The sequence below is a fragment of the Enhydra lutris genome, unplaced genomic scaffold (genome assembly GCF_002288905.1).
Source record: "Enhydra lutris kenyoni isolate GAN:26980312 unplaced genomic scaffold, ASM228890v2 scaffoldscaffold12, whole genome shotgun sequence".
Taxonomy (NCBI): Eukaryota; Metazoa; Chordata; class Mammalia; order Carnivora; family Mustelidae; genus Enhydra; species Enhydra lutris.
In genome coordinates, this window is record NW_019154096.1 from 38309469 (window position 1) to 38331716 (window position 22248).

At 56.6% G+C, this 22248-nt stretch overlaps 2 protein-coding genes across 2 annotated transcripts; one reads left to right on the top strand and one right to left on the bottom strand.

The window, feature by feature from the left end:
* Nucleotides 1–576: 576 nt before the first annotated feature.
* LOC111145411 (multimerin 2) lies at nucleotides 577–15886 on the bottom strand. Its single transcript, XM_022500289.1, has 7 exons — nucleotides 15647–15886; nucleotides 7422–7550; nucleotides 7222–7328; nucleotides 7041–7121; nucleotides 6122–6286; nucleotides 4240–5964; nucleotides 577–1785 (listed from the first exon to the last, which is right to left on the bottom strand). Exons 1-7 carry the CDS (start codon nucleotides 15808–15810, stop codon nucleotides 1400–1402), a joined length of 2757 nt encoding a protein of 918 aa, XP_022355997.1. The 5' UTR covers nucleotides 15811–15886; the 3' UTR covers nucleotides 577–1399.
* A 945-nt stretch (nucleotides 15887–16831) lies between these two features.
* On the top strand, nucleotides 16832–21386 carry LOC111145171 (synuclein gamma). Its single transcript, XM_022499881.1, is given in 6 exon segments — nucleotides 16832–16850; nucleotides 16853–17056; nucleotides 17867–17908; nucleotides 18197–18324; nucleotides 20766–20837; nucleotides 21086–21386. Coding segments are annotated over 6 exon segments (486 nt in total). The 3' UTR covers nucleotides 21107–21386.
* The last annotated feature ends 862 nt before the right edge of the window (nucleotides 21387–22248 follow it).

The following is a 22248-nucleotide window of genomic DNA, read 5'->3' on the forward strand; positions in this document are numbered from 1 at the left end:
CAGTTCAATCCGATTTTTTTTTTTAAGATTTTATTTATTTGACAGAGAGAGATCACAAGTAGGCAGAGGCAGGCAGAGAGAGAAGGGGAAGCAGGCTCCCTGCTGAGCAGAGAGCCTGATGAGGGGGGCTCGATCCCAGGACCCTGAGATCATGACCTGAGCCAAAGGCAGAGGCTTTAACCCACTGAGCTACCCAGATGCCCCTCCAATCCGATTTTGTAATGGAGAAGAGATGTTTGACACACGTCGGATACCTAACTACCAAAACATAAACATGTCCTTACAACTAGATGGCTGCTTTCTCAAGCCTGTTGGCTCTAGGATCTGTAATGCTTTGAAAACCCTATGTTGATACTGGGGGGAAGAGTTGCAACTCCAAGGGTTGCTGTTCTAATCCAGTATTCACACCACTGCCTGCTGTGCGGGCCCTGCATGTAGAACTTACTGGAACTGTGAAGTCAAATACAGCCTGGAGTCATGAGAGTCATGATTTATCCCAAATAGTTTTATTTTGTCCCATATTTCTACCTCCTTTACCAAATCCTTTTGTGTTCCATAAATAAACCAGGCAGAGACTTGAAGGGCATTGCTTTATTCCAGAGCTGACCCATTACCAAAGGAAACCTTGACAGTCGTCCTTCACTTCCTCCCTCAGCCTCCTTCCTGGTGAGAGATAATAAGGATGGTCATCAGCGAATGGGAGGAAGTAAAAAAGTTGAAGGCTGTACACGTTTTAGTTCTTGTCTGGCATGTCTTGGCCCTTGTCTTGCGGAGGCAAGGAAAAAAATAAGTGAAATTAAGTTACAGATAAATTCAAAGAAGGGCCAAAACTGAAGGAAATATAATTTTGTTTCCTTTGGTTAACTCAATGAGGCCCTTGTCCCTATTTCTAAGAGAGGCCAAATAGGTCGGTTTTCTCCTACTGCCCTGGAGTGGGTAGAGACTGGTTTCCAACAGTATCCAAAATGTCACCTCTATTTTAAGCATACTCCTTCCAGGGAGGAATACTTTTCTAGAATAAGATTAGGGAGAAGAGGTGGGAGAAAGGTCTAAAGTTTCCAACCACAGGAGGAGCAACACACCAGAGAAGCTGTAGGACCTGGGGTGTGGTGAGCATCTGGAGCGCACGACGCCATACTGCGTCAGAAGGCACACCAAGCTCAGGCTCACGCTTCCCAGGGCCAGGTCCTGCCCAGACAGAAGCATTCCAGTTCTTCTTGTCACTAAGAAATAGCCAAACTCAGGGCATCTAGAGGAAGGCCACATATACTGCATCATCTTTGCAGAAGTTTTCCAGGAAGAACTAGACCAACTGGAGACCAGACCAACCCTGGCCAGAGCTCCAGGCCAAGGAGAGCTGGGCGAGTCCACGACATCTGGTCAGGGCTGTGCCTGGCGTTCAGGTCTTGAACATCAGGAATCCCCCGAATGCTGTGCCCGGTGGGTTTCTCTTGATGATTGATCCCTGGGTTAACTCAAACCACACTCTCTCGCCTTTCTGCAGTTCGGCCATAGTGAAGGTCGTGGCCGTGCTTCCACCACTCCGCTCCTCGGTGGAACTGACAGGGGTCTGATGGTGACCTCCAAACACCAGCTGCCCGGTGCCCGGCCCTGGGCCAAATTCAACGCTCACTGCGAACAGATAGACTCCACGCTCAGGGGCTCGGAAATAGCCGTGTTCAGGGAAGTAGCTGCTGCCGATGTTGATGTAAGTAGCGTTGAACTTCACGGTCTGCAACGAGGCTGTGCCCTCTGAAAAGCCGGCATAGAAGGCCACAGGGGAGCCTGGAATGCAGGAGGAAAGTGCTCAGTGACAGTCTCTCACTCCCCTGGATGGGAAATCAAACCCTGAGATCTGCCTTTCTCATACCTTATGAACAGTAGGAATAGGTCATTATTTCCAGATAACCTAGGTATTCCTAATAGCAGCCTCAGAGGGTGGGAGCCAACTGGCCCACACTCCCCGGGCCACTGAGAGGAAGAGAGATACAAATCTGTCATCTCTAAGAGTATACATTTTTCAAAAGCACTTTCTCATTTGTTCTTTTTTCCTGCCAACATCCTGGGAGGTAAGTGCCCCTCCTCTGAGGAAACCTTGAGTATTGAGTGCTTAACTCCTCCAAAGCTGTGTGGCTTGCCCATGGCAAGGCAGGGCAAGAACCCAGGTCTCTGACTCCCACACTCCTGCCACCTACTGGGGATCTTAAGCTACGCAAGGGCAAGAGAGAAGATACTACCTATCCTCCAGGTAATAATGTGAACGCTGGTGAGAGAATGCAAGAACACCGAAGGATCCTTCCTACTGGATGTCTGGCACAGGACCTTAGAGGGAGGAGAGCAGGTGGGCCCGGACAGGAAGGCTCTTCAAGCTGGTCATCTTAATGCTTTCAAACTGTTGCACAGAGTCCTGGGGTTACAGATGGAGAAACCAACCCAGAAAGGGAAAGCTTGCTCATAATAAATGACCACACTGGGAGCTGTCCTTGGACCTCCTGGTTTCTGGTGTTCTTCCCACATACAGAAGCATTTTAGCCAGCCATAGGAGGACAAGCCAGACCAAGAGAACACAGGTGGAGGGCCCACCAGGAGGCATGGAGGCAGACTGAGCCTTTCCATGTAGATGGTGAGTGTACAGTGAGGAAGGAGCCAACCCCGCTGCCTGGCCATGACTCTCAGGGTGGGGGTGGGGGTGGGGTGGGACAGAGCTAGGAAATGGGAAGGGTGAGTCCCAGGGAGGTTCTGCCCATGACACTGGCCTTGGCACTGATGAGGTCATGTTTCACATGTGCTCCCTCAACTGTCTGTGTGTCTCTCTGTATCTCTCTCTCTCTGTGTCCCTTGGTTGAGACCAAACTCCCCGTTTCTTAGGGGATAAAACCAAGCAAGGCCTAAAGGAGGGGCAATTTGCATTGTGATTTGTGCCTTAATCCCACCTAGAGCCCCAGCTCTTTGGCTCCCGGTCCAGAAATAGACTTGTGAGTGTCAAAATTTTGCTCTTCTTTAGTTCTGGAAGATTTTTCTGAGAACTGGAGTGTTGAATAGCTTTCCCATGTGTAGTAAGAGTGTGTCCTGTCCAAGGCCGGGGGCTGGCTCTGCAGTTCCCCCAGCAGCCAGGAGGTGGGGCGCTCGCCCAGCCCAAGGGATGCCCGCCCAGCGCGCCCTCTGCTGGTACTTGGCTCTCTCTCCACCGGTTGCCTCCCGCCAGCCCGCAGGCCGACCCTACCAGCCCCAGCCCACCGGCCCCTCAGAAGGCTCAAGCGCTGCGCTTCACTGATTTGCTAGCAGGTAAACTGAGAGTGCGCCACCCTGCGGGGCACAAATTCAAGACCTATGGCCCTTCTACAAGACAAATCAGCGGGAATTTTTATTTTTAAGGGGAAATTTTTTTGAAATAACAAAACACTGCAGTGGTACACTCAGATACATAAACCATCAGGCAGTTGGGGCCTTGCATCACTAGCAGAAGGAAAAAAGATGGAAGAGTTAGTGCAGACAGACAGAGCCTCCGCCCTGAAAATGCTGGGGAAACGGGAAAGCACTGACTGGTTTCTACTAAATGTTAGACCTTATGTCAGGTACTTGGTAAATGTGTCTGTTAGTCTTCATAGCAACCCTTTGATGGAGGTAGTGGTTCTCCCTCTCTCTCATGGCAAAGCCCAAGACAGGCACTGCAGGGACCTGGCGTGGAACAGCAAGAGGGGTCGACTATGTCAGCACAAAGAGCTCCCTTCAGGGCCCAAGGTCTTCCCCTGGATTCCCCTCTTGTGGGGTCCTCCCCATGGCCGATAACACCAGCCCCCGTTCACATACTGTATACAGGGGAGCTGATTAAAGACACAGGGGGTGAAGTAGGGTGGAGAGGAAGAGCTAAGATGGAGGGACTGGAGGCTGCGGCCTGAGGAAAGGGAGGCTTTCCTCCGCAGGCTCTGCAGGTGCACTGGCAGCCAGGGGTGTGTCCCGAGCCTCAAACATCTCATGGTGGGCCTCTGCCTGCTCACTGACATTTGCTTACACTTCAGGTATAAGCAAGGGATAAGGAAGGGGGATCAAAGCAAAGCTGGGCCTGAGTAGTGCTGACCCTTGGTCACCCCGTTCTCTTTCACCTTGCCTTCTGCCTTCTCGGAGAGGAAGAGCTGCTTGCAGACAGCCCTGTCCCCCCAGACTCACCCAGCTGACTCCCGACCCAGACCCTCACCCCCACCCCCCCACCACTCCCACGGCCTCTGCTGGGGAACTCACCTGCCTCCCCAAGCACCGGCCCCTGGACAGGCTCATCCGCCCAAGTCTCAGCTTGCTTCCTGTCCCTCCTCCGGGGAGCTTCCAGACCCTTCTGCTTCTTCCCTTTCCTGCTCAGCATGGTCTGCAGCTTCCCCAGGTCCAGGCTGATGTTGGAAGCCACAAGCCCTTGGAAGTTTCCGAAGAGGCCGTGGAAGAGGCGCCGGTGCTGCTCCCAGTCGCGCTGGGCGGTGGCCAGTGCCTCGTGGAGGCCCTCAAGGGAGCTGTTGAGGGAGGAGACCCCCGAAGCCTCGCAGCACCGGCCCACCCGCCGCAGGTCGGAGTCCAGGCGCTCCAGCTCCCGCGCCAGCCCCGCCGGGGTGGGCCCACCGGCCCCTGCCGCCCGCTCCACGGCCGCCACCCGCGCGGCCAACGCGTCCCAGGCAAGCGCCTGCTCCTGCAGCCCGGTGGCTGCGTCCAGCAGGCTGGCGCGGATCTGCTCGTAGCTCAGAGGCAGCGGGTCGGGCGCCTCCTCCGCCATCTGCTCCATCACCTCCTCCCCAAAAAGGGCGCCCAGTATGCCCTCGTGACGCAGCGCGTCGTCCAGCAGGGCCGTGAAGTAGCTGTGCAGCTGGCCCACCTCGGCCCGAATCTCCCCGTGCGCCGTCCGCAGCGCGCTCGCCTCGCCGGCCAGAGCCCGCATCTGGCTCCGCAGCCTCGCCGCGCCCGCCCGCGCCCGCTCGCCCTCCGCCCGCTGCGCGTCCACCGCCTGCGACAGCGCGGCCACCGTGCCGCTCAGGGCCTGCAGCGACGAGCCATCGCGCTCGTGCCGCTCGTCCAGGCTCACCTGCGCCTCCTCCAGGGCGCGCGTGGTGTCCCGCTGGCCCTCGCGGATGACGTCCAGGTCGAAGTAGAGCTTCTGGCAGTTGCAGTCCTTGACGTACTTGATGAGGTCAGCGTGGCCGCCCTGCAGGTGCTGGAGGGTGAGGTTGAGCTCCAGGAGCTGCCGCTCGATCTCCTCCTTGTTCTCCTCCATGATCAGCGACTTCTCCATCAGGATTACGCGCAGCTCGCGCAGCGCCGTGTGGTTCACCTGCAGCTCCTCCAGCTGCCGCTCCACCTTGCTGATCTGATCGAAGGTCTCGTCAGACTCCGAGTATAGCTCCTTGATCTCATCCACGTGCTGTGCCAGGGTGGCCCTCATGTCGGCCAGGGTGCTCTGTAACTCCTCCTCCCTGCGGCCGGCTGCGGCGTGCAGCGCCGACAGGTTCCTCTGCAGCTGGCCCAACCTGGCCTGCAGGCTCTCGGGCTCTGGCCTGGCCCCTGCCCCTGCTGCTGCTGGGACGAGGCTGCCGTTGGCCCCCACGGGCTCCGGGGCCTTGAGGCACCTCTTCAGCTTGGCGTCCACGTCTGCCTCGACCTGGGAGAGGGACTGCTGCAGGGAGAGGTGCTGGGCGTGCATGCGTTCCTCCACGTCCTGCCGCAGCTGCCCCACTTTCTGGGCATTCTCCTGGACCTTGCTCTCGAATTTGGTACCCAGCTCCTGGAAGTCAGCCCTGGCTACCGTGCTCTCCCAGACCCCCTTGATGGCCTGTTGGTTGGCCTCCACATCAAGAGACAGGTTTCTCATGGCTTGGGAGAGGCCCTGCAGGCTTTGATTAAGGCTCCTCCAAATAGGGCTGAAATGCTCCTGCAGGAAGGCATTCAGGTGGGGCAATAGAACTTGCTCCAAGGATCCGCCTGGCACCTCTGCAACAGAGACACGCTCTTACACAAGCTCTGCAGGAGCAGACAACCCTCCCCGGGCAAGGACTGGGTGGTGGGGTGGGGGGTGGCCCTCTGAGATTAGGGCCTTCCTCTCATCCCCTTGGATATAAGCAGGCTCTTCCTGGAACCTGCCACTCACCAGGCTCTGTCTGATTTGCCTCGATCGTGGCAGCTGTGAGGTTGCTTGCCAGGGCCTTCCAAAGGCCTGAGAGGCCATCTTCCACCTGATGAATATCATTCTGGAGATCTCCCAGCAGATGTTCCTGCCGCTCCATAGTGCTTCTGAGCTCTGCAGCCGGCTGGCCTGAAGACACATGAGAGATACGAGTTGAGGTCTAACTCCCCAGGCCTGGGTAGATCAGGAGCTACAGAGAAAGAAATCCCCAGGTTCAGTTGGAAATATCAAGGAGGTGTGTGCTGATGTCCTCTGAGCAGGAGCTTAGCAGCCTTTAGCTCCGGAAGGGGAAATGCATGGCACATGAGCCCTCACCCTCAATCTAGCACTTACGGCAGACATGACTAATCAATCACGGCACACTTTCCTCCTCCGCTGTGTGGACTTGGCCTCTCATCATTCGAGGCAGCCCTTGTCAAAAGGTAGGAGTTCACCACATGATGAAACTCATTCACCTTCCCAGATGTGGCCCAGCCTTGAAAGCCCTCCCAAATGGTTCTCTTAGGTTCTGTGCTGACTCTAGACCAAGGGTAGTATAAATTCCTGACGTTGGTAGGATGCATGTGGGAAACCTTCTTCCAGGCCACGAGATCTTGTGCCATTTAAGGGGCAGGGAAGATGCGAGATGAAGCTGTCTTTCCCAGAAAATGGAGTCAAGGAAAATGGTGTGTGGGCTTAGCCAGCAGGTAGTAATGAAGGATCCTGTGACTCTTGCCTCTTTGGTGTGGGGGTAGGCTGATACAGAGCCACAGAAGGACCCCTGCTGATTCTGGGCACAGAGTATTCCCGAAATGGCACCACCCTAACAGAGGAGAAGGGACCTGGGCACTTGGGTTCTTTCTGCCTGCCTGCCCTTCCTGCACCTTCTGGGGAAGCAGCATACCAGGTTCAAAGCCGACTGGCCCATCCCAAGGCTCCTGGAGGCCATCACCTAGATCTTCAGGCTCAGGGATTGCCATGGGATCTGCGGAGAGGAGGCAACAGATGTTGACCCCACAAGTCAGAGGAATGGCCTGACCTCTGGGGTCAGAGGTTGGAGGGGAGGGAGCCCCAGGGAGCCTTACCATGATGCTGGCAGTCAGGGCCTGCAAAGCCTGGGCAGCACCTCCAGGCCACGGAGGCCAGCACCTTCTGCTTGACCTGGTAGACTGGCTTGTGTGCCACACGATACCTGGGGAGAAAGGGGCCACCTCAGTGACTCCAGGGTAAGCCAGCGTCGGCCTCAGTTGGATGGTCCGCCTTGCCCCATCCTGCCCCCACTCACATGACTTTGACCTTCTGGCAGTCCGGAGTCCCCTGTGGGCATGGCTGCTGTGAGTGGACGAGGAATTTCTCTGTTTTGCAAGTAGCTACAAAGGTGACCAGCCGGGACTTCTGGTAAGGGCACCAGTTCCTGGAAGAACAAGCCAGAGGAGAGGGCTGCTGAGCCACACCCAAGTCCCATAGGACCCTTCCTGGAGGTCAGCTGTGTGCTGGTGCCCTCCTCCCCCCCACCACCCCGCCTCCCTGCACCACCCAATGCCGGGGATTCTGGAATCCATTAGCCTGAGAGGGGAGCACTCTGCATTATTCATCCCTGACTCCAGGACTAGAGCTCCACAAAACCGCCTGCAAGGACTCCTGCTCCACTGCCTTCCATGAAGCCCCTCAAACAGGGATCAGCCCAGAGAGGCTGAGGAGCACCCCGGAAATCACACAACAAAATCACCCACAAAGCCAGGAAAGGCGCTCACTGTTCCTCTCAGTGCCAGAAAAGCAGGATAGTACTGCCGGGGCTGGAGGGTCCTGGGTTCGAATCTTTCAGACTCTGGCTGTGTGATCTTGCATGAGGCACTTAGGGAGGCCCCCCTTCCCCATTGCTCAGATGGAGATTATAACACCCTCCTCCAGGTGAGTGGATGAGTATCAAGGGTCTGGGTCCTGACAAGTCTCACCGAACACTGCTGGCCTTCCCCATCACCACCCACGCCTTTCCTCACCACAGACCAGGCTGCAGGGACGGCACCTGCTCCCTGGCCACTTCCCATTATGGCCATTATGGAAATGGACTTTCCAGCAGTGTGGAAGAAAGCAGCGGAGCTGAGAAGTCCCTTCTCTGGTAAAGGTCCTACAGGGTGGTTTGGGGATCACAGCCAGCATCCTGAACACCCGAGAGATAGCCTCTCCCACCTCTGCCCTGTACCAGTGCATGTGGTTGCAGAAATCCCCAGGAGCAGGGGTGCTCATGGCTGGCACAGCCCCAGCTCGCTGGTCCAGTGGCAGGCTTGATGGGCTTAGCAGAATAGGTCAGAGGGTCCTTTGCCGGGTAATTGGCTCTGAGAACGGAGCTCTCCAGAGTTGCAAGTGGCAACGACCTCTAGGGCTCAGCTCAGCTCAGCATCTCTTGGGTGCTGGGTGCTGGGCTAACGCTCAGCAGCACTCAGGGCCAATATGGAGAAACAGATCTTCCCTCCAGGGTCCCCAGGAAAACAGGCCATCTCAGAGGGTGTGGAAGGTGCTAGGACCTGGGGAGACTTTCAGAAGGAGGTGATAATTTGGTGCCAGGAGCTGTGACGGAGGTGTATGGCCCACTGAAATGCAGGGATTGGGTTAGGGAAGGGGGTACAGAGGTAAGGATAAGCCAGGCTGTGGAGGCCTGATGCCAGACAAGGAGCTAGACCATGTCCTGAAAGCAGGGAAAGTTGTGGGGGAGGGGGTTTGAACAGGGAAGTGACATGACAGAGCCACCCTGGCTCTTGGGTACAGAAAGGTCAAGAAATGGCAAGGTATAGGTGACTGTGTCAGGGATCTAGATGGAAGATGCTGGCAGGTTCCATGGGTGATGGTGGTAGGTGTGGAGAGGAATGGCCACACTTGTCAGGTATTAGGAGGCTGTGTTCAGGGGCCTTGGAGATGGAGTGGCTATTGGGCTGGGATTTTATTCTCTGGAGCTGGTCTCTGTCCTGGGGTCACCAGGCACACAGGGATTGGGGTAGGGCGGGGGAAGGACTGAGGGAGATTGAGTGACCATATCTGTTTTGAAAGCTGAGCTCCCCTTTCCCCCAGCCTGATTTCCTACTTGGCTCCCAAAAGCCTGATGACCAGCTTTTACCCTCTTGGTAGCAGACTGAAAAAACTCATCAGGAGAACGACCCCACTCAAGAGGAAAGACCTAAAAAACAATAACATCAGGGGCTCCCCCAGTAAAATAGCCCAGCATATTTTCATATTATGAAAAAATATGTCAGAAAGCCCCATCCACACACCCAGCTTCCAACCAGCTTCTTAGTCTGTCTACTCTCAAGTGGGCAGATGTCCAAGATGACTCCTGAGAAAAATCTGTAGTACAAAAGAGGGAGGTCAAAAACAAGCAATTGGAAAAAAAATTCAACTTGGACAAAACCAATATTATGCAGAGAAGAGAAGTCCCTCAAATTTGTGTTAATAACCCCAGATCTACAAGAGAAGTTACTGCATCCAAGAAAGAAGAGGAAGCTATTTTAAAAATAGAAGAACATTCAGAGAACAAAAAGGACCCTTGGAAATTAAAACTATAACAGTAGAAATGCAAAAGAGATTTAATAGAAATGTTAGAGGGTGAAGTTAAAGAAATTTTCCTAAAAGAGCTAAGAGAGAAAGAGAAACCTGGAGGGGAAAGATTAGAAAAACAGATCCTGGAAATCTAACATCCGAACAATAGGAGTTCCAGAAAGAGAACAGAGCAAGGAAATCATTGATTTAAAAAAAAAAATATCAAGCAAATATTACAGAAGTGAAGGGCTTGAACCTTCAGATTCAAAGGGCCCATAATATGAAAATAAACTCAAGGTCATCATGAAATTTTAGAACCCTGGAAATGAAGAGAATTCTATAATTTCTAGAGAGAAAAATCAAGACACACACATACATTCTCACTTAGAATGGCCTTGAACCCCTCAACAGGAACACTGGAAACTAGGACACAGTGAAGAACTGCCTTCAAAATATGGAATGGGCACCTGGGTGGCTCAGTCAGTTAACTCGGTCAGTTAACTCAGTTAAACCAAGAGTCTGACTCTTGGTTTCAGCTCAGGTCATAGCATGAGATCAAGCCCTGCATTGGGGCTCCATGCTCTGCGGGGAGTCTGCTTGTCCCTCTCCTTCTCGCTCTGCCCCTCCCCTGCCTCACGCACACTCTCCCTCTTTCTCAAATAAATAAATGTATAAATAAAACCTTAAAAAAAATAGAGGAAAATATTTCCAATTTAGAATCCTATACCCAGCCTAACTATCAAAGTGAAGAGCACAGAATAAAGACATTTTCGATAAATCAGGTTTCAAAACCTTGCCCCCCCTCAGACCCCTCATCAGGAAACTACTTGAGCAGTGCTTTGCAACCTTGTCATCAAATCTTCTCATCAAAACCACTGTGTAGCGCTTTATAAAGAAGAGCCTCTGGGCTCCACTCTGGGTCAGTGAAGCGAGCATCTCTGGGACTGTGGCCTGGGCATCAGCGTTTTCAAGCTCTGTGGGTCATCCTAAGTCACAGCCCAGGATACAGCACCATCATGCCAGAGGTCCTCCACCAACATGAGCCAGAGAACCAAGAACGAGGAAAGCACAGCCTCAGGAGACAGGAGGAGTTCCAGGGGGGATTCGAGAGGGAGAGCCCAGTACAGTGATGGGCAGTGGGTGTGGGGCCAGTGTCCAGACTGGAGCACAGCTGGAACTCTGAGAGCAGTATCGCTGAGAAGACACAGGTGGTCAAGCACCTGACATGGATAAAAGGGGAGAGCAGGTATGGACAAGTGGCCAAGAATTCGTGATTGAGTAGTGACAGAGACACGAGGAACAAAGAAAATGAACACAGTTTTCCAGGGAAGACCAAAAATATGAAATGTGGGCGGGGGGAGCAGGGGGAAGGATTCATAGTTTTTTTCAAGTCTCCACTCTGAGTAGCATACATAGTCGTATAAATGTAAATACTCAAAATGATAATATGGGAGGATGACAGAGGGGTAGTGCACGTGTGTGCACATGTATGCTCGTGCACGCCTTCTTGCATGCCTGTGCATTCGTGCTGGGATTGGGGTATGGAGTGGGAATGAGAGCTGAACCAAAGATAATGCTACTTCCCAAGAAGCAGCAATATAAACATGTTAGTTAGAGACACAGAGGTAAATGCCAAAAGATTCACCTAAAGAGTTAAAAGTCATTGCCTTTGGGGACTAGTGGGCGAAGGGGCTTCTGACTGTCTCAGCCAACATTGCAGAGGGTTTGACTCTAACCTAGAGGGTCGGCACAGTTTTTCCGTAAAGGGATAGAGAGTAAATATTTTACACGAGACTGACTACATAATTTGTAGTGTCCAGTGCAAAATGAAAATGCGGGACAACAGTAGAGATTAAACCAAGTGTGGGGCCCTTCTGTGGGCGTGCCCTGTGTGACCGCTGAGGTCACATGCCCATGGAGTTGGCTCTGATTTTAGGCAAAGAATGTTCGCTCAACACAGAAAGAGTGACGGTGAAAGTGCTGGGCCCAGAGTTTAGGGACCACGGGTGAGACAGCCACCTGCAGACTGTTCCAGAACCAGAAACTCCGGCATCCACCCCACCCCCACCCTGGGCCCCATGGAAATGCTGGAACATGGTCTCGGGCCTGGAGAAAAGTGTTTCTCTAAACTGGTGGTTCTCAGGGTGGGGAGGCAAATGGACTTCCTCCATGGGGAAGACGCCCGTGAACTTGGCATCTAGTGGGCAGAGACCAAGGAAGCTGCGGAACACCTTGCAATGCACACAGCATGGCCCAGCACCCCCACAGCCAAGAATTAGCCAGTTCCAAATGTCAGTAGTGCCGACATTAAGAAACACCCACTCAAAGCAAAGTTCTGTTCATTGCTCACCCTCTGAACTGCTGCGGAGGGTCCAGAAGCCCTGTGCCCAGGCGAGCTGGGTCTGGTCCAGACTGCCAGGCAGTGACTGGGACTTTCCACCTCGAGCTCCTGGAACCGGAAACAGTACCGCCCACCCTTCCTGCCCAGGAACTTTCTCTCTTGACCTGCCCAAACCTCAGGCTCCAACTGTTCTCCCTGCCCATGCTCCCCCTCCCTTGGCAGCCCTGTCCCCTTGGCATAGTACAGGCCGCTGGCCCAGAAGCCCTGGGAACATTCCTGACCTTTGCTTTGGTTTCCTCCAGCTCCTGGCAGCTGCACTGCTAGCCCTCTGAGCCTGAACCCCCAGCCCGGCTCGCCGAAGCGCCCATTGTTCTCACCCCGAGCTCTTTGCACCCTCCTCTCCTGGGCCAGCCTAGAAATGAGTGTGGGGATCCTCCAGCTGGGTTTGGGCTGCCCTGGACCTCTGACATGGCCCCCACCTGAGGCTTTGCCCCAGTCAGGAGAGTGTCTGCTGACTCCTCTGGAGCTTTTAATGGGAGCTCGGAAACCTGGGCCCCTCCCCTCCTCTTCCCCTTCCTGGATTCAGGGTGACCTTGAGCAAGGCCCTTCCCCCTCCCCAGTCCTGAAAATGTGGAGAAGATTCCCACTTCTGGCCTCTCCCTTGGGACTGAGGGAGGGGCTGTGGGGGAGGCTGAGCCAGCTTCTAGCAGGGAAAGGGCTGTCCGCTGGAGCCTCCTGAAGGATGGATGTGCTGCTGCCACTGTCCACTGGGACACTTCAGTGCCAATGAAGCCCACCTCTGTCCGCCCCTTCCATCTTCCTGGGGAAGGAGAGCGTGTTCTTGGCATCCTTGCTTTCTGAGACTTTGAACGCGGCCTTGAATATGACCACTGCAGGGGAGAATTTTGCAGGGCTTTGTCTTTGAGCTGGAAAGGGACTTTGGCAGAGGAGCCTGAGGCCCACTCAGTGTCCAGAGTGGGGGTTCCCTGAGTTTGCCCAGGGCCCTGTGGTTCTGAGAGCGGGAGCAGGTGCAGGAAGTGCTGCCATGGCCGTGACCTGTGGCCTGGGTTCCGCCCGGCTCCTGAGTGACCTCCAGCCATGTGTGTAACTCCTCTGGGCCAGGAGCGCTCAGCTGCAACAAATCACAGACGTTGCTGGCAGGTGGGCCAGAAGAAGCTGATGCTGGCGGGCAGGGCCGATAGACGGCCGGGAGCTCCCTCTCCTACCACTATCACCCATCTCGGGGCAGACAGGCCAGCAGGCACCTGAGATTTGCAGCCCAGTGGATGCTCTGACCTGTCACTTAGGAGCTGGGTGGTGTCCCCATCCCTCTGAGCCTCACAGCGTGGAGAGAGCTGTCACCACAATGTGAAGACGGGGCACCTTGCCCAGGGCTCAGCTTGGTCCCCATCACAGGCTCCGTCCTGCAGGGGGAGCATGTGCTGGCTCAGAGGAGCCCACAGCCCAGACTTCTGTTCCATCCCACTCCCACCAAAACTAGGGAGCATCAAAAGAGCCTCCTCCCCACGGAGTCCAAACACACACGTTGCTGGGGGTCCCAGAGCCATGGGAAGTACCAGCCAGGTCCCACCTCCACCCTGGGACCAGGCATCTGGCACCAAATTGTTCTGTTCTAACTTCTCCTTGTAAAGAGTCTCACCTGGGCCCATGTCCAGGGCCTCCCAGGGCCTGCCAGAGACAGGTGTGTGGGGCAAATGCAGGCTGGGAGGCCTGGTTCTGGCAGCCAGGGGCTGAGGGTCCATGAGGCTTATCCCTGATACTGCGGGGCCCCACCTCCCCTTCCCCCTGTTGCAGGAGGGAGGCTGGAACGGCATTTCCGCCTCTCCCTTCACAGAGCATGGGAAGCAATCAGCCCGAGGAACTGAGCAGAATTTCCTTCCTTTCACACCAGCCCCTCCGAAGGCCTTGACAACCTGAGCTGGGCCTGTGGGGACCACAACTCTGGGTCGTGGGAAGGAGGCCCAGCAGGCCTGCAGGAAACCCCTAGGTTCCCCTGGGACCCGGGCATTCCTGGGCTGGAATGCCCTTGTATGTACACCTGCATGTGCTCTGCACACACTGGGATCCCCCAGGGAATTGATGTGTGAGCTCCATGGGGCAGCCCAAGAGTCCCTCCCCATAGCCAAGGGGGTGTGGAAAAAGAGGAATGTCTCCTACCTTCTTCCGATCCATCTGGAACCCTGAGCCTCCTTTTAGCAAAAGGAAACAGGCAGCCCAAAGAAAGGGGCATGGAGCTAGTGGCTTTGGGGAAGGGAGGCTTGGTTCTTGGACCTGAAATCAGAGTTGGGTGGGTGGTGTCCCTGACTGAGAATCACCCGCACCACCCAGGGCCGAGAAGGCCTGGTGGCGGGGCAGAGATGGGGCCCCCAGCCCCGCTTGTCAGACCTCACGGAGACTCGGCCTACACTTGCTTATTCTTTCCTCCCCGTGGGCAAATCTGCTTTTGGGAAAGTGTCCAACAAACACATTCACCTTGAAGCGTCAGAGCTGTATGGAACTGTCCCAGGCAGAGTCCTTCTGCAAGCCACCATGATGGTGAATCTCAGAGAGCCAAATGGAAGACTCTGGGTGGGTGTAAGTTGCCCTCTCTCACCCTCCAGATCCATATAAACACCCTCCCCAAGCCTGGTGTGTGTGTGTGTGTGTGTGTGTGTGTGTGTGTGTGTGTGTGTGGTCGGGGGCTCCGTAGGCATATGAGGCATATCTGGGGGTTGGGGCTGCCTCTGAGGGCTCAGGGACCAGAGCATGAGCTCTGTCTCAGACTTAGATTGTGGTTCTGGATCTCCTCAGCTGTGTGATCTTGCAGCAACGGCTTAGTCTCTCTGAGCCTCTGCAATTGTTGGGAGGATTCGCTGAGCTAACACTTGGCAAGAGGACTAGCCCGAGACAGACCCAGTAAAGGACCTGCTGCTCTTGACCGTGGAGGACCTGGAGGAGGAACCCACAGGCCTAGCGTCTTATCGGCAGGGGGCCCCAGGCTTGGACAAATACAAAGCTGGAAAATGGTGTCCTGGTTTGGTCCCAAGACCATCCTACCCATTTCCAGAGGGGCACTAAAGCAGGGCTCCACAGATGCCATGGCCTCCTCCTTGTTCTGGAAATAGAGCAGAGCACCCTGTCTGCTCACTGCCTGTCCCTCAGGGCCAGCCTGAGGACCCACACCAGTCCCGGGACACTCAGATAAAAATCCAGTCCCCGGAGCATCTGTTTTCTATGACTTATGCCAGGCCAGCCTCACCTAGGCTTGAATGTCAGAGTTTACTTACTTCAGAGAACAGGAGCCAGTGCCAAGCCAACTGAAAACTTCTGGAACTACTGCCCATCATCACCCCAACTAAGTGGTTGGTGGCAAGAAAGGCTCCTGCCCAACCTCCAGGTCCAGTCCCTGCCACGGCCCAGGTAGGAAACTTCCCGCAGTGCCCAGTCCGGGCTGCCTGGCAGTGGCCTTTTGAAAGGAGCCTGGCACCGGGCACCTCATTCAGCCTCACTGCTGGCCCAGCAGGTAGACAATGAGGTCATGTCACAGATGGGTGACTGAGGTCCTGGAAACCTTGTTCTGCCTGAGCCGGGACTCAGATCCTGTACATGACTTCCCCCAAGGTGGAGGTCCTCCTTACCGTCTGCTGGGTTCCCTGCCGGTGTCCTCAGCCTCTGCCCCCCAGACCCCAGGTGGCCTTGGATTGTGTGGATCCGAGAACCCACTACCTGGGGCCTGGGCCGAGGCCCCCAGCAGCCCCCAGCCCAGGGGTCCCCCGAGGCCAAGCAGCAGTGTCAGGATCATCTTGGCAGTGGGGCAGGCTCAGCCACAGCAAGTGACTCCACAGACTGCTGGTGAGGGTGACGTCGTCTTCAAGTTAAGGCTCAGAAGGAAAAGAGAGCACAGGGACAACAAAGAGAGGAAGTGGCCTGGGCCGGCCCACCGGGTGAGCCTCGTCCGGCCCCCCCCACCCCAATCGCCACCCCCACCACCTTCCCCCACAGAGGCAGCCAACTCAGGCTGGTTCCTGTGCCTCAAAAGGACTTAGGTCAGGGACACTGGAGGTGTGGGACACGCAGGGAGGCAGCCCCACCACACATGACCCCGTGGGAGCTAGAAGAGCCGGAGCGTGGAAGTAAGACTGCAGGAAGTGGTCGGGTCAGTCTCAGGGAACCTGCTGCCCATCCGTGCTGGTGGCCAGGAAGCGGGGGGCACTGCATGCCGACTCAGCACCTTTCACCCTGGGGCTGTGGGAGCCAGCAGGTGGGGGGAGGCTCAGGGAGAGAGAGGAGCTGTCCTAGGGTCCTGGGGCACTGGGGAACCCTTGTGCGCTCCTCTGACCCAGCTCCCCAGGTGCCCTTGCTGGAGCCCGGGGGTGGGGGCATCCATGAGGCTGGTGAGTCACCAGGCAGCCCAGGCTGGTCTGGGAGGTTGGCCACGGCTGCCTGACAGGCCTGCGTGGCTCTGACCCCTGCCCTACCTGGGACGCTGGTAGCAAAGGCGCCTCCCCTGCCTGACCCCTTCTGTCCCAGATGCATCAGACACTATAGCCCCAGGCCCGAGAGCCCCAGCCCCTGCCGCCACTGTGGGTGGACAGGGCAGTGGATGAATAAGGGGCAGTGATGGATAAGGACGAGTCCAGTCCCCTGCAGCCCCCCTCCCTGGAGGGCAGGGGGCAGGAGGAGAGGGCTGAGCAACTGGGCTCGGGGAGAGCTGGACCCAGCTGCTCCGCCCTGGGGGAAGGTGAGGGCGGGCCCCCTCCCCCCTCCCTCCCCGCCCCGCTGGCCGAGCTCCCAGCAGCCAGCCGCCGCATCATCAATATTTCATGGGCGTCAATAAGAGGCGGCGGGACGGCGGCTGCAGCAGCATTCTCGCCAGCTCCAGCCACAGCTCTCTGCAAGGATCGACCTCCCTGCCCTGCCCACCACCATGGACGTCTTCAAGAAGGGCTTCTCCATCGCCAAGGAGGGTGTGGTGGGCGCCGTGGAGAAGACCAAGCAGGGGGTGACAGAAGCGGCCGAGAAGACCAAGGAGGGGGTCATGTATGTGGGTGAGTGTGGGCGAAGCAGGGCGTGGCAGTGTGCAGCAGCTGGGAGGCTGGAGGCAGGGATGCCCAGTTTCCGGGGGCCAACCTTATCCCCCAGCTCCAGGGAGGCATTTTCGGTGGGGTGAGGACCTGGCTGTTGACTCAGGGTTTCCAGGCCCTGGAGCACCCCCATCCTTCTGTACATAACCCCTCAGCCCCCCATTATGTGCTTTGACCTCCTCAGGACCCCAGCGTGTCTGGGGCAGACAGCAAGAGGGCACTCAGCCCTCAGACACACCTGTTTGTGCACATACACACATGTGCACGTGCACAGATGCAACCCAGTGTCCCCCAGCCCAGCACTTGCACCCCTGGACTCAGATGAGAAGCCATGCTGAGCCTGCAGCCTCTGTGGGATGAGTGAGCAGGTGCTCATCAGTCATATCCTAGATCCCCACCCTGTTCAGAGTGGGGGGCAGGGGAGAGGAGCCTGAGCCCCAGGATCCTGTGCAGCCCCACCCCCCTCAGCCCCTCAGAAGCCGGTGACTCAGCTCTGTCCTGTTGCTACTTCCGAGGCCCCGGCTACACCCACTCGGGTCTGGACCCTATGGTCTCTCTCAGCCCTGTCCTGTCCACTTCCCATCCATTCCCTTCCTTCAGACACAGCCGGAAGCAGCCTTTGAAGGGACTGCTGGCCCCCGGACACCATCCTAACCCCCTGCTGACCCCACGGCTTGTCCAGCTGTTCTGTATTTGCTCTCACCACCCCCCACCCCCACCCCCCACCCCTGCAACACCAGGAGGAGTAGGCTGACGCCTCCATTTCCTCCACAGGAGCTAAGACCAAGGAGAATGTCGTGCAGAGCATGACCTCAGGTGAGAAGCCCAGGACCAGGGGACATGGGGGCTGGGACCTCCAGGGACTGCAACCTGGTGCTAAAGCTCCAAGCCCTCCAGACCCTGAGGCTAGACCCAGGGTGGGCCTCCTGATTTCCCCATCAGCATCAGGGCTCCCCAGAGTCAGAGAAAGGGGCAGCCCGGGGCTTCTAGTGGAGCCAGAGTTTTGAGCGCTCTGAGAAAGGGGCTGCTCAGCCTGACTTGGGCAGGCCAGGCCCATGGGGGCAGGGGGCAGGAGGACGAAGGCTAGTCGGAGTCCTCTTGCAGTGGCTGAGAAGACCAAGGAGCAGGCCAATGCTGTGAGCGAAGCCGTGGTCACCAGTGTCAACACAGTGGCCATCAAGACGGTAGAGGAGGCAGAGAACATTGCCATCACCTCCGGAGTGGTTCGAAAGGTGAGATGGGGTCCCAGAGAGGCTGGCTGGTGAGGAGGCATCAGTGCCTCATGATCTATAAGGAAGCAGAGACTTAGAGGCCCAGGATGTGTGTGCTTCGTTTTTCTCACACCCATTAATGCCTGGGATCCTCCCAATGACCCTTGTGAGGGGGGCAGCTTGGGGGCCCAACTGGAAAGTGAGGCTCCAAACCACATCTTCTTGATGCTCAGCATTTGGGAGGTACCACATTTCACCCGTGAAAGCAGGGCCCCATGGGGCCCTGTGTGGTGACAGGCAGCCTCCTAGGCCACAAACACCGGGCTGGAGCTGTGAAGTCACCGCCCACAGGCCTGGTGGCCCGCCTCCCTGCAGGGCCCGGTGGGCTGCTTTCCCCTCGCAGCAGGAGCAGGGAAGCAGCGCCCCCTCGTGACAAAGCAGGGAGGGTCCTGACCGCGCCCTTCGCCTTCGTGAGTTTGCACAAGTGTGTGTGTGTGTGTGTGTGTTTGTGTGTGTGTGTGTATGCGTGTGCGCGTGCAGCCCCTGGGCGGCCGGCTGCAGAGAGCACGGGAGCAGTCAGGCACTCCCAGGAGGTGGAGGCCCCAGGGGTGAGCTGTCCCAGCACCCACCACAGACCAGGCTCTGCTTGAGGCATTTTACACTTACTAACTCATTTAATGGGCCCCAAATCCCCAGAGATGGGGTGTGGAAATGAGGCCCAGAGAGGTTACGTGAGGTGTTCAAGGTCCCAGGGCTGGTCCTGGCAGTCTGCAGTTCCCAGGGCAGTTAAGAGTGTGAGGTAGCTGGGGTGGGGGAGAGCCCAGTTTATATGGGGGGGCAGGTACAGGCTGGGTACAGGCACCCAGCAATGAGGATCCCTGCTTTGGGAAATGGTGGGGAGGGGGCCACCCAGGCACCCACTTTCTGCACCAATACAGGGTCCCCATGTCCTTAGAGTAGGCAACTGCTCCCTGTCCTCACTCCCAGCTCTGCCCTGGCTAGCTGTGTGACCTTGGGAAGCTACTCAACCCCTGGGGACCTCCATTACCTCATCCGTGACACGGGAGGAGGTGAGAGTGCCCGATTTGCTGTGACAATGTATAATTCTGCAGGGAACTTGCCCCACGTGAAACCGTTACTCCTGGATCATGCTGAGCACCCAACAGAAGCAGGTGACTCCATCATCATCATCACCTGGGCAGGACCCACAGGTGCTCTGGGAGACACCAGGCCCCTCCCTCCCAACAAAAGAGGCCCTGGGGTAGGGCCAGGCTGCCACTGCGTCTCTGAGAGGGAGCCTGGGCCCTTCTCTTTGGCTTTGACGGAGGGCCAGTGAGCCTAGGGAGCCACCCAGGTCTTAGGGTATGGGTGGCTGCCCCAAGAAAGACATTTCCTGGTGACACCTAAAAACCAGTCACAACTGCCCCTCCAGTGAACCATAGAAGGATGTGGCACTGCCTGTCCGACAGCCCTTTCCTTCTGCGGGCCTCATCTACCCACCTTGGGGCAGCAGGACTAGGCAGGGAGCTGCCTACCCTTTGCTTGAAAGGCCTGCCCCAAATCTTGCTGAACAGTTTGGTGCCCCCGTCTACCAAGGATGTCCCAGTGGTAGCACGGACATGGCAGGATCCTCTAAAGGTAAGTGCTAGGACCGGGATCCTGCCTGATCACCCAGTCTGGTTTTGCCCATAGCTGCCACCTTAGGCAAGTGTCTGGTTGGGGTTAAGGGAGGAGGAGACAGGAAGTGGGGAGGATTGTATAACCCTTGCTGGCCCAACCAGACCAGCTTCAGCCCAGAGGCCATCCAGGAGTCAGGCAGAGAGAAAGATGCTGCTTGTATAAGGATGGGCCTGGAGCAAGCCCAACCTGATCCCTACAAGTCCCATTGTTTTAAGTTCTGAGGCCTTGAGCTGGATACTTGGCCTCCCTGGCCTGGAGGTTGCTGTATGAACAACGATGGCATATCCCTCCTCCTGGGGTTATTTGGGAACTAAGTCAGACAAGGGTGTATGATCATGTGATTTGGGGACACTGAGGGTGGGTCAGGCCTCAGGTTTCAGGGCCACAGCCCTCCCCCAACCCACTGCACCCCGCACCCCCCCCCCCGACCCAGTCCTCCTCAATGCAGAGGCTCAACCAAGGACAGCCCAGAGACTCTGCTTTAGCTTGGTGGGGGGCGCGGGCTTGTAAAGCTGGGCTCCAGGAGACTTGGTGCCCCCAGAAGGCCTCAGCATGCTCGGACAGAGCCCCCACTGTGGGTCTTTACACAAGGCTCTGTCACTCCCGTGGTCTGACTGGTCCTCACACTTCCTTCACCTCCTGCCCTCCACGCACAGCAAGGTGTTGAGGGCTTCTGCTCATTTCTGAGGCCAGGTGGATGAGCCCTGGCTTCAGAGCAGCTGGAGCCTCTGCACACTCCACACGGTCCCACATCCCCTGGGTCCCCCTTTGCTCCCTTCCAGGAGGAACTGGAGCAACCAGCCGCCCCGCAGGAGGACAAGGCAGCCACAGGGGAAGAGGAAGTGGCTGAGGAGGTAAGTGCTGGGCTCCCGGAGGACACTGGGCAAGGCTGCTTCCCTCCCAGGGTCCTGGATCCCTCAGGACAGCCCCTTGACCTTCTGCAGCCCCCTCAGCCTGAGTGGGAGGTTCCCTCATGAATGATTCCCTTAGGGTGGAGGGCCAGAGATGACTCCCAGCCCCATCACACTGGGTGGGGGGGACTGGGGGGGTGGCTGCTGGGGGTGGAGCTGGGGTTGTGTGTGAGGGGCACTCTCTCTCCCAGGCCAAGAGTGGAGGAGACTAGAGGGATGCCAGTCGGCCACGGAGACCCCGAGGAAGAGCCCTCTGCCTTGCACCCCACCCGCTCCAGGCACGCGGAGTGCCCAGCCCAGAGCGTGACCTGGGTTGCCCATGTTCCCACGCCCACATCTGGCCACCCACAGGCCTGTCCTCCTAAGCTGCCTCTGATGCCTTCACCTCCCTCACTCCCTCCCTCACAGCCTCTACCCCCGGTCCTTCTGAACCCACAGATGCTGCTGTGAAATTTTGTTTTTAATGATTCCAAATAAAACTCTAATCCTCACCCCTGGCCATACGTGCCCATACTTCCACTTTGTGCTGCCTCATCTGGGAACAGAAGCCAGGCCAGCCTCCTGGTGGGCCTGGGAAGCAGTTCTGGGGCCAGGTACCCTTTGGGCAGACCCTGGGCATTTCGGGAACCTTCTGAGTGTAGGCACCGCCTTCAGGGAGCCCACACCGTTGTCTTTTAACATGGAGAGCTTTTGGCTCCCCCAGACAACCTCACACCCCTCCCTGGAACTGAGGGTAACCTTTAAAGATGTGACGTCCAGGCCCATAGCAAGTCCTCTTTGAGTCCCCCTCAGTGCAGAAAGACATGACCCCATGGCTCCTCCCGCCTGGCCCCAGCTGGCCTCAAGCTCCCACCAGCTTGGAGCTGGGCTTTGCCATCCTTTACCAGAAGTCCTGTCAGGTATCATTAGAAAAGACGACAGCTGAAAAGCAGGAGAGTGAGCCTCCACCCTTTAAAAGTAGTAAAAATGAGCTCCTCCCAGGCCTGAGCACTTTACCTAATTTAATCCTCAGAACAAACTCTTGGTATGATCCCAGTTTCCCTAAGGAACTGAAGAATGGAGAGGTTAAATAACTTGCCCAAGGGCACAGAGCAAGGAACCTCTGGGACTGGGCAGAAGCCAAGGTCACCTGGCTCCAGAGCCACCCAGTTAATGACCACGCTCTGCTGCAGGACCCCAGACTGCGTGGTCCTGTTTCAAAATAACCTGGGGACCAGGCTGGCAGATGTCCTACATGAAGGGCTATTGGCATCATGTCCTGGGGCCTTGTTCAGAGGCGATGGAGAGGTTCCTTCCCCTTCGGCACCCAGACAGTTTGGGCTCAGAGCATCTAAGTGACTTGGCCCCAAGCCTC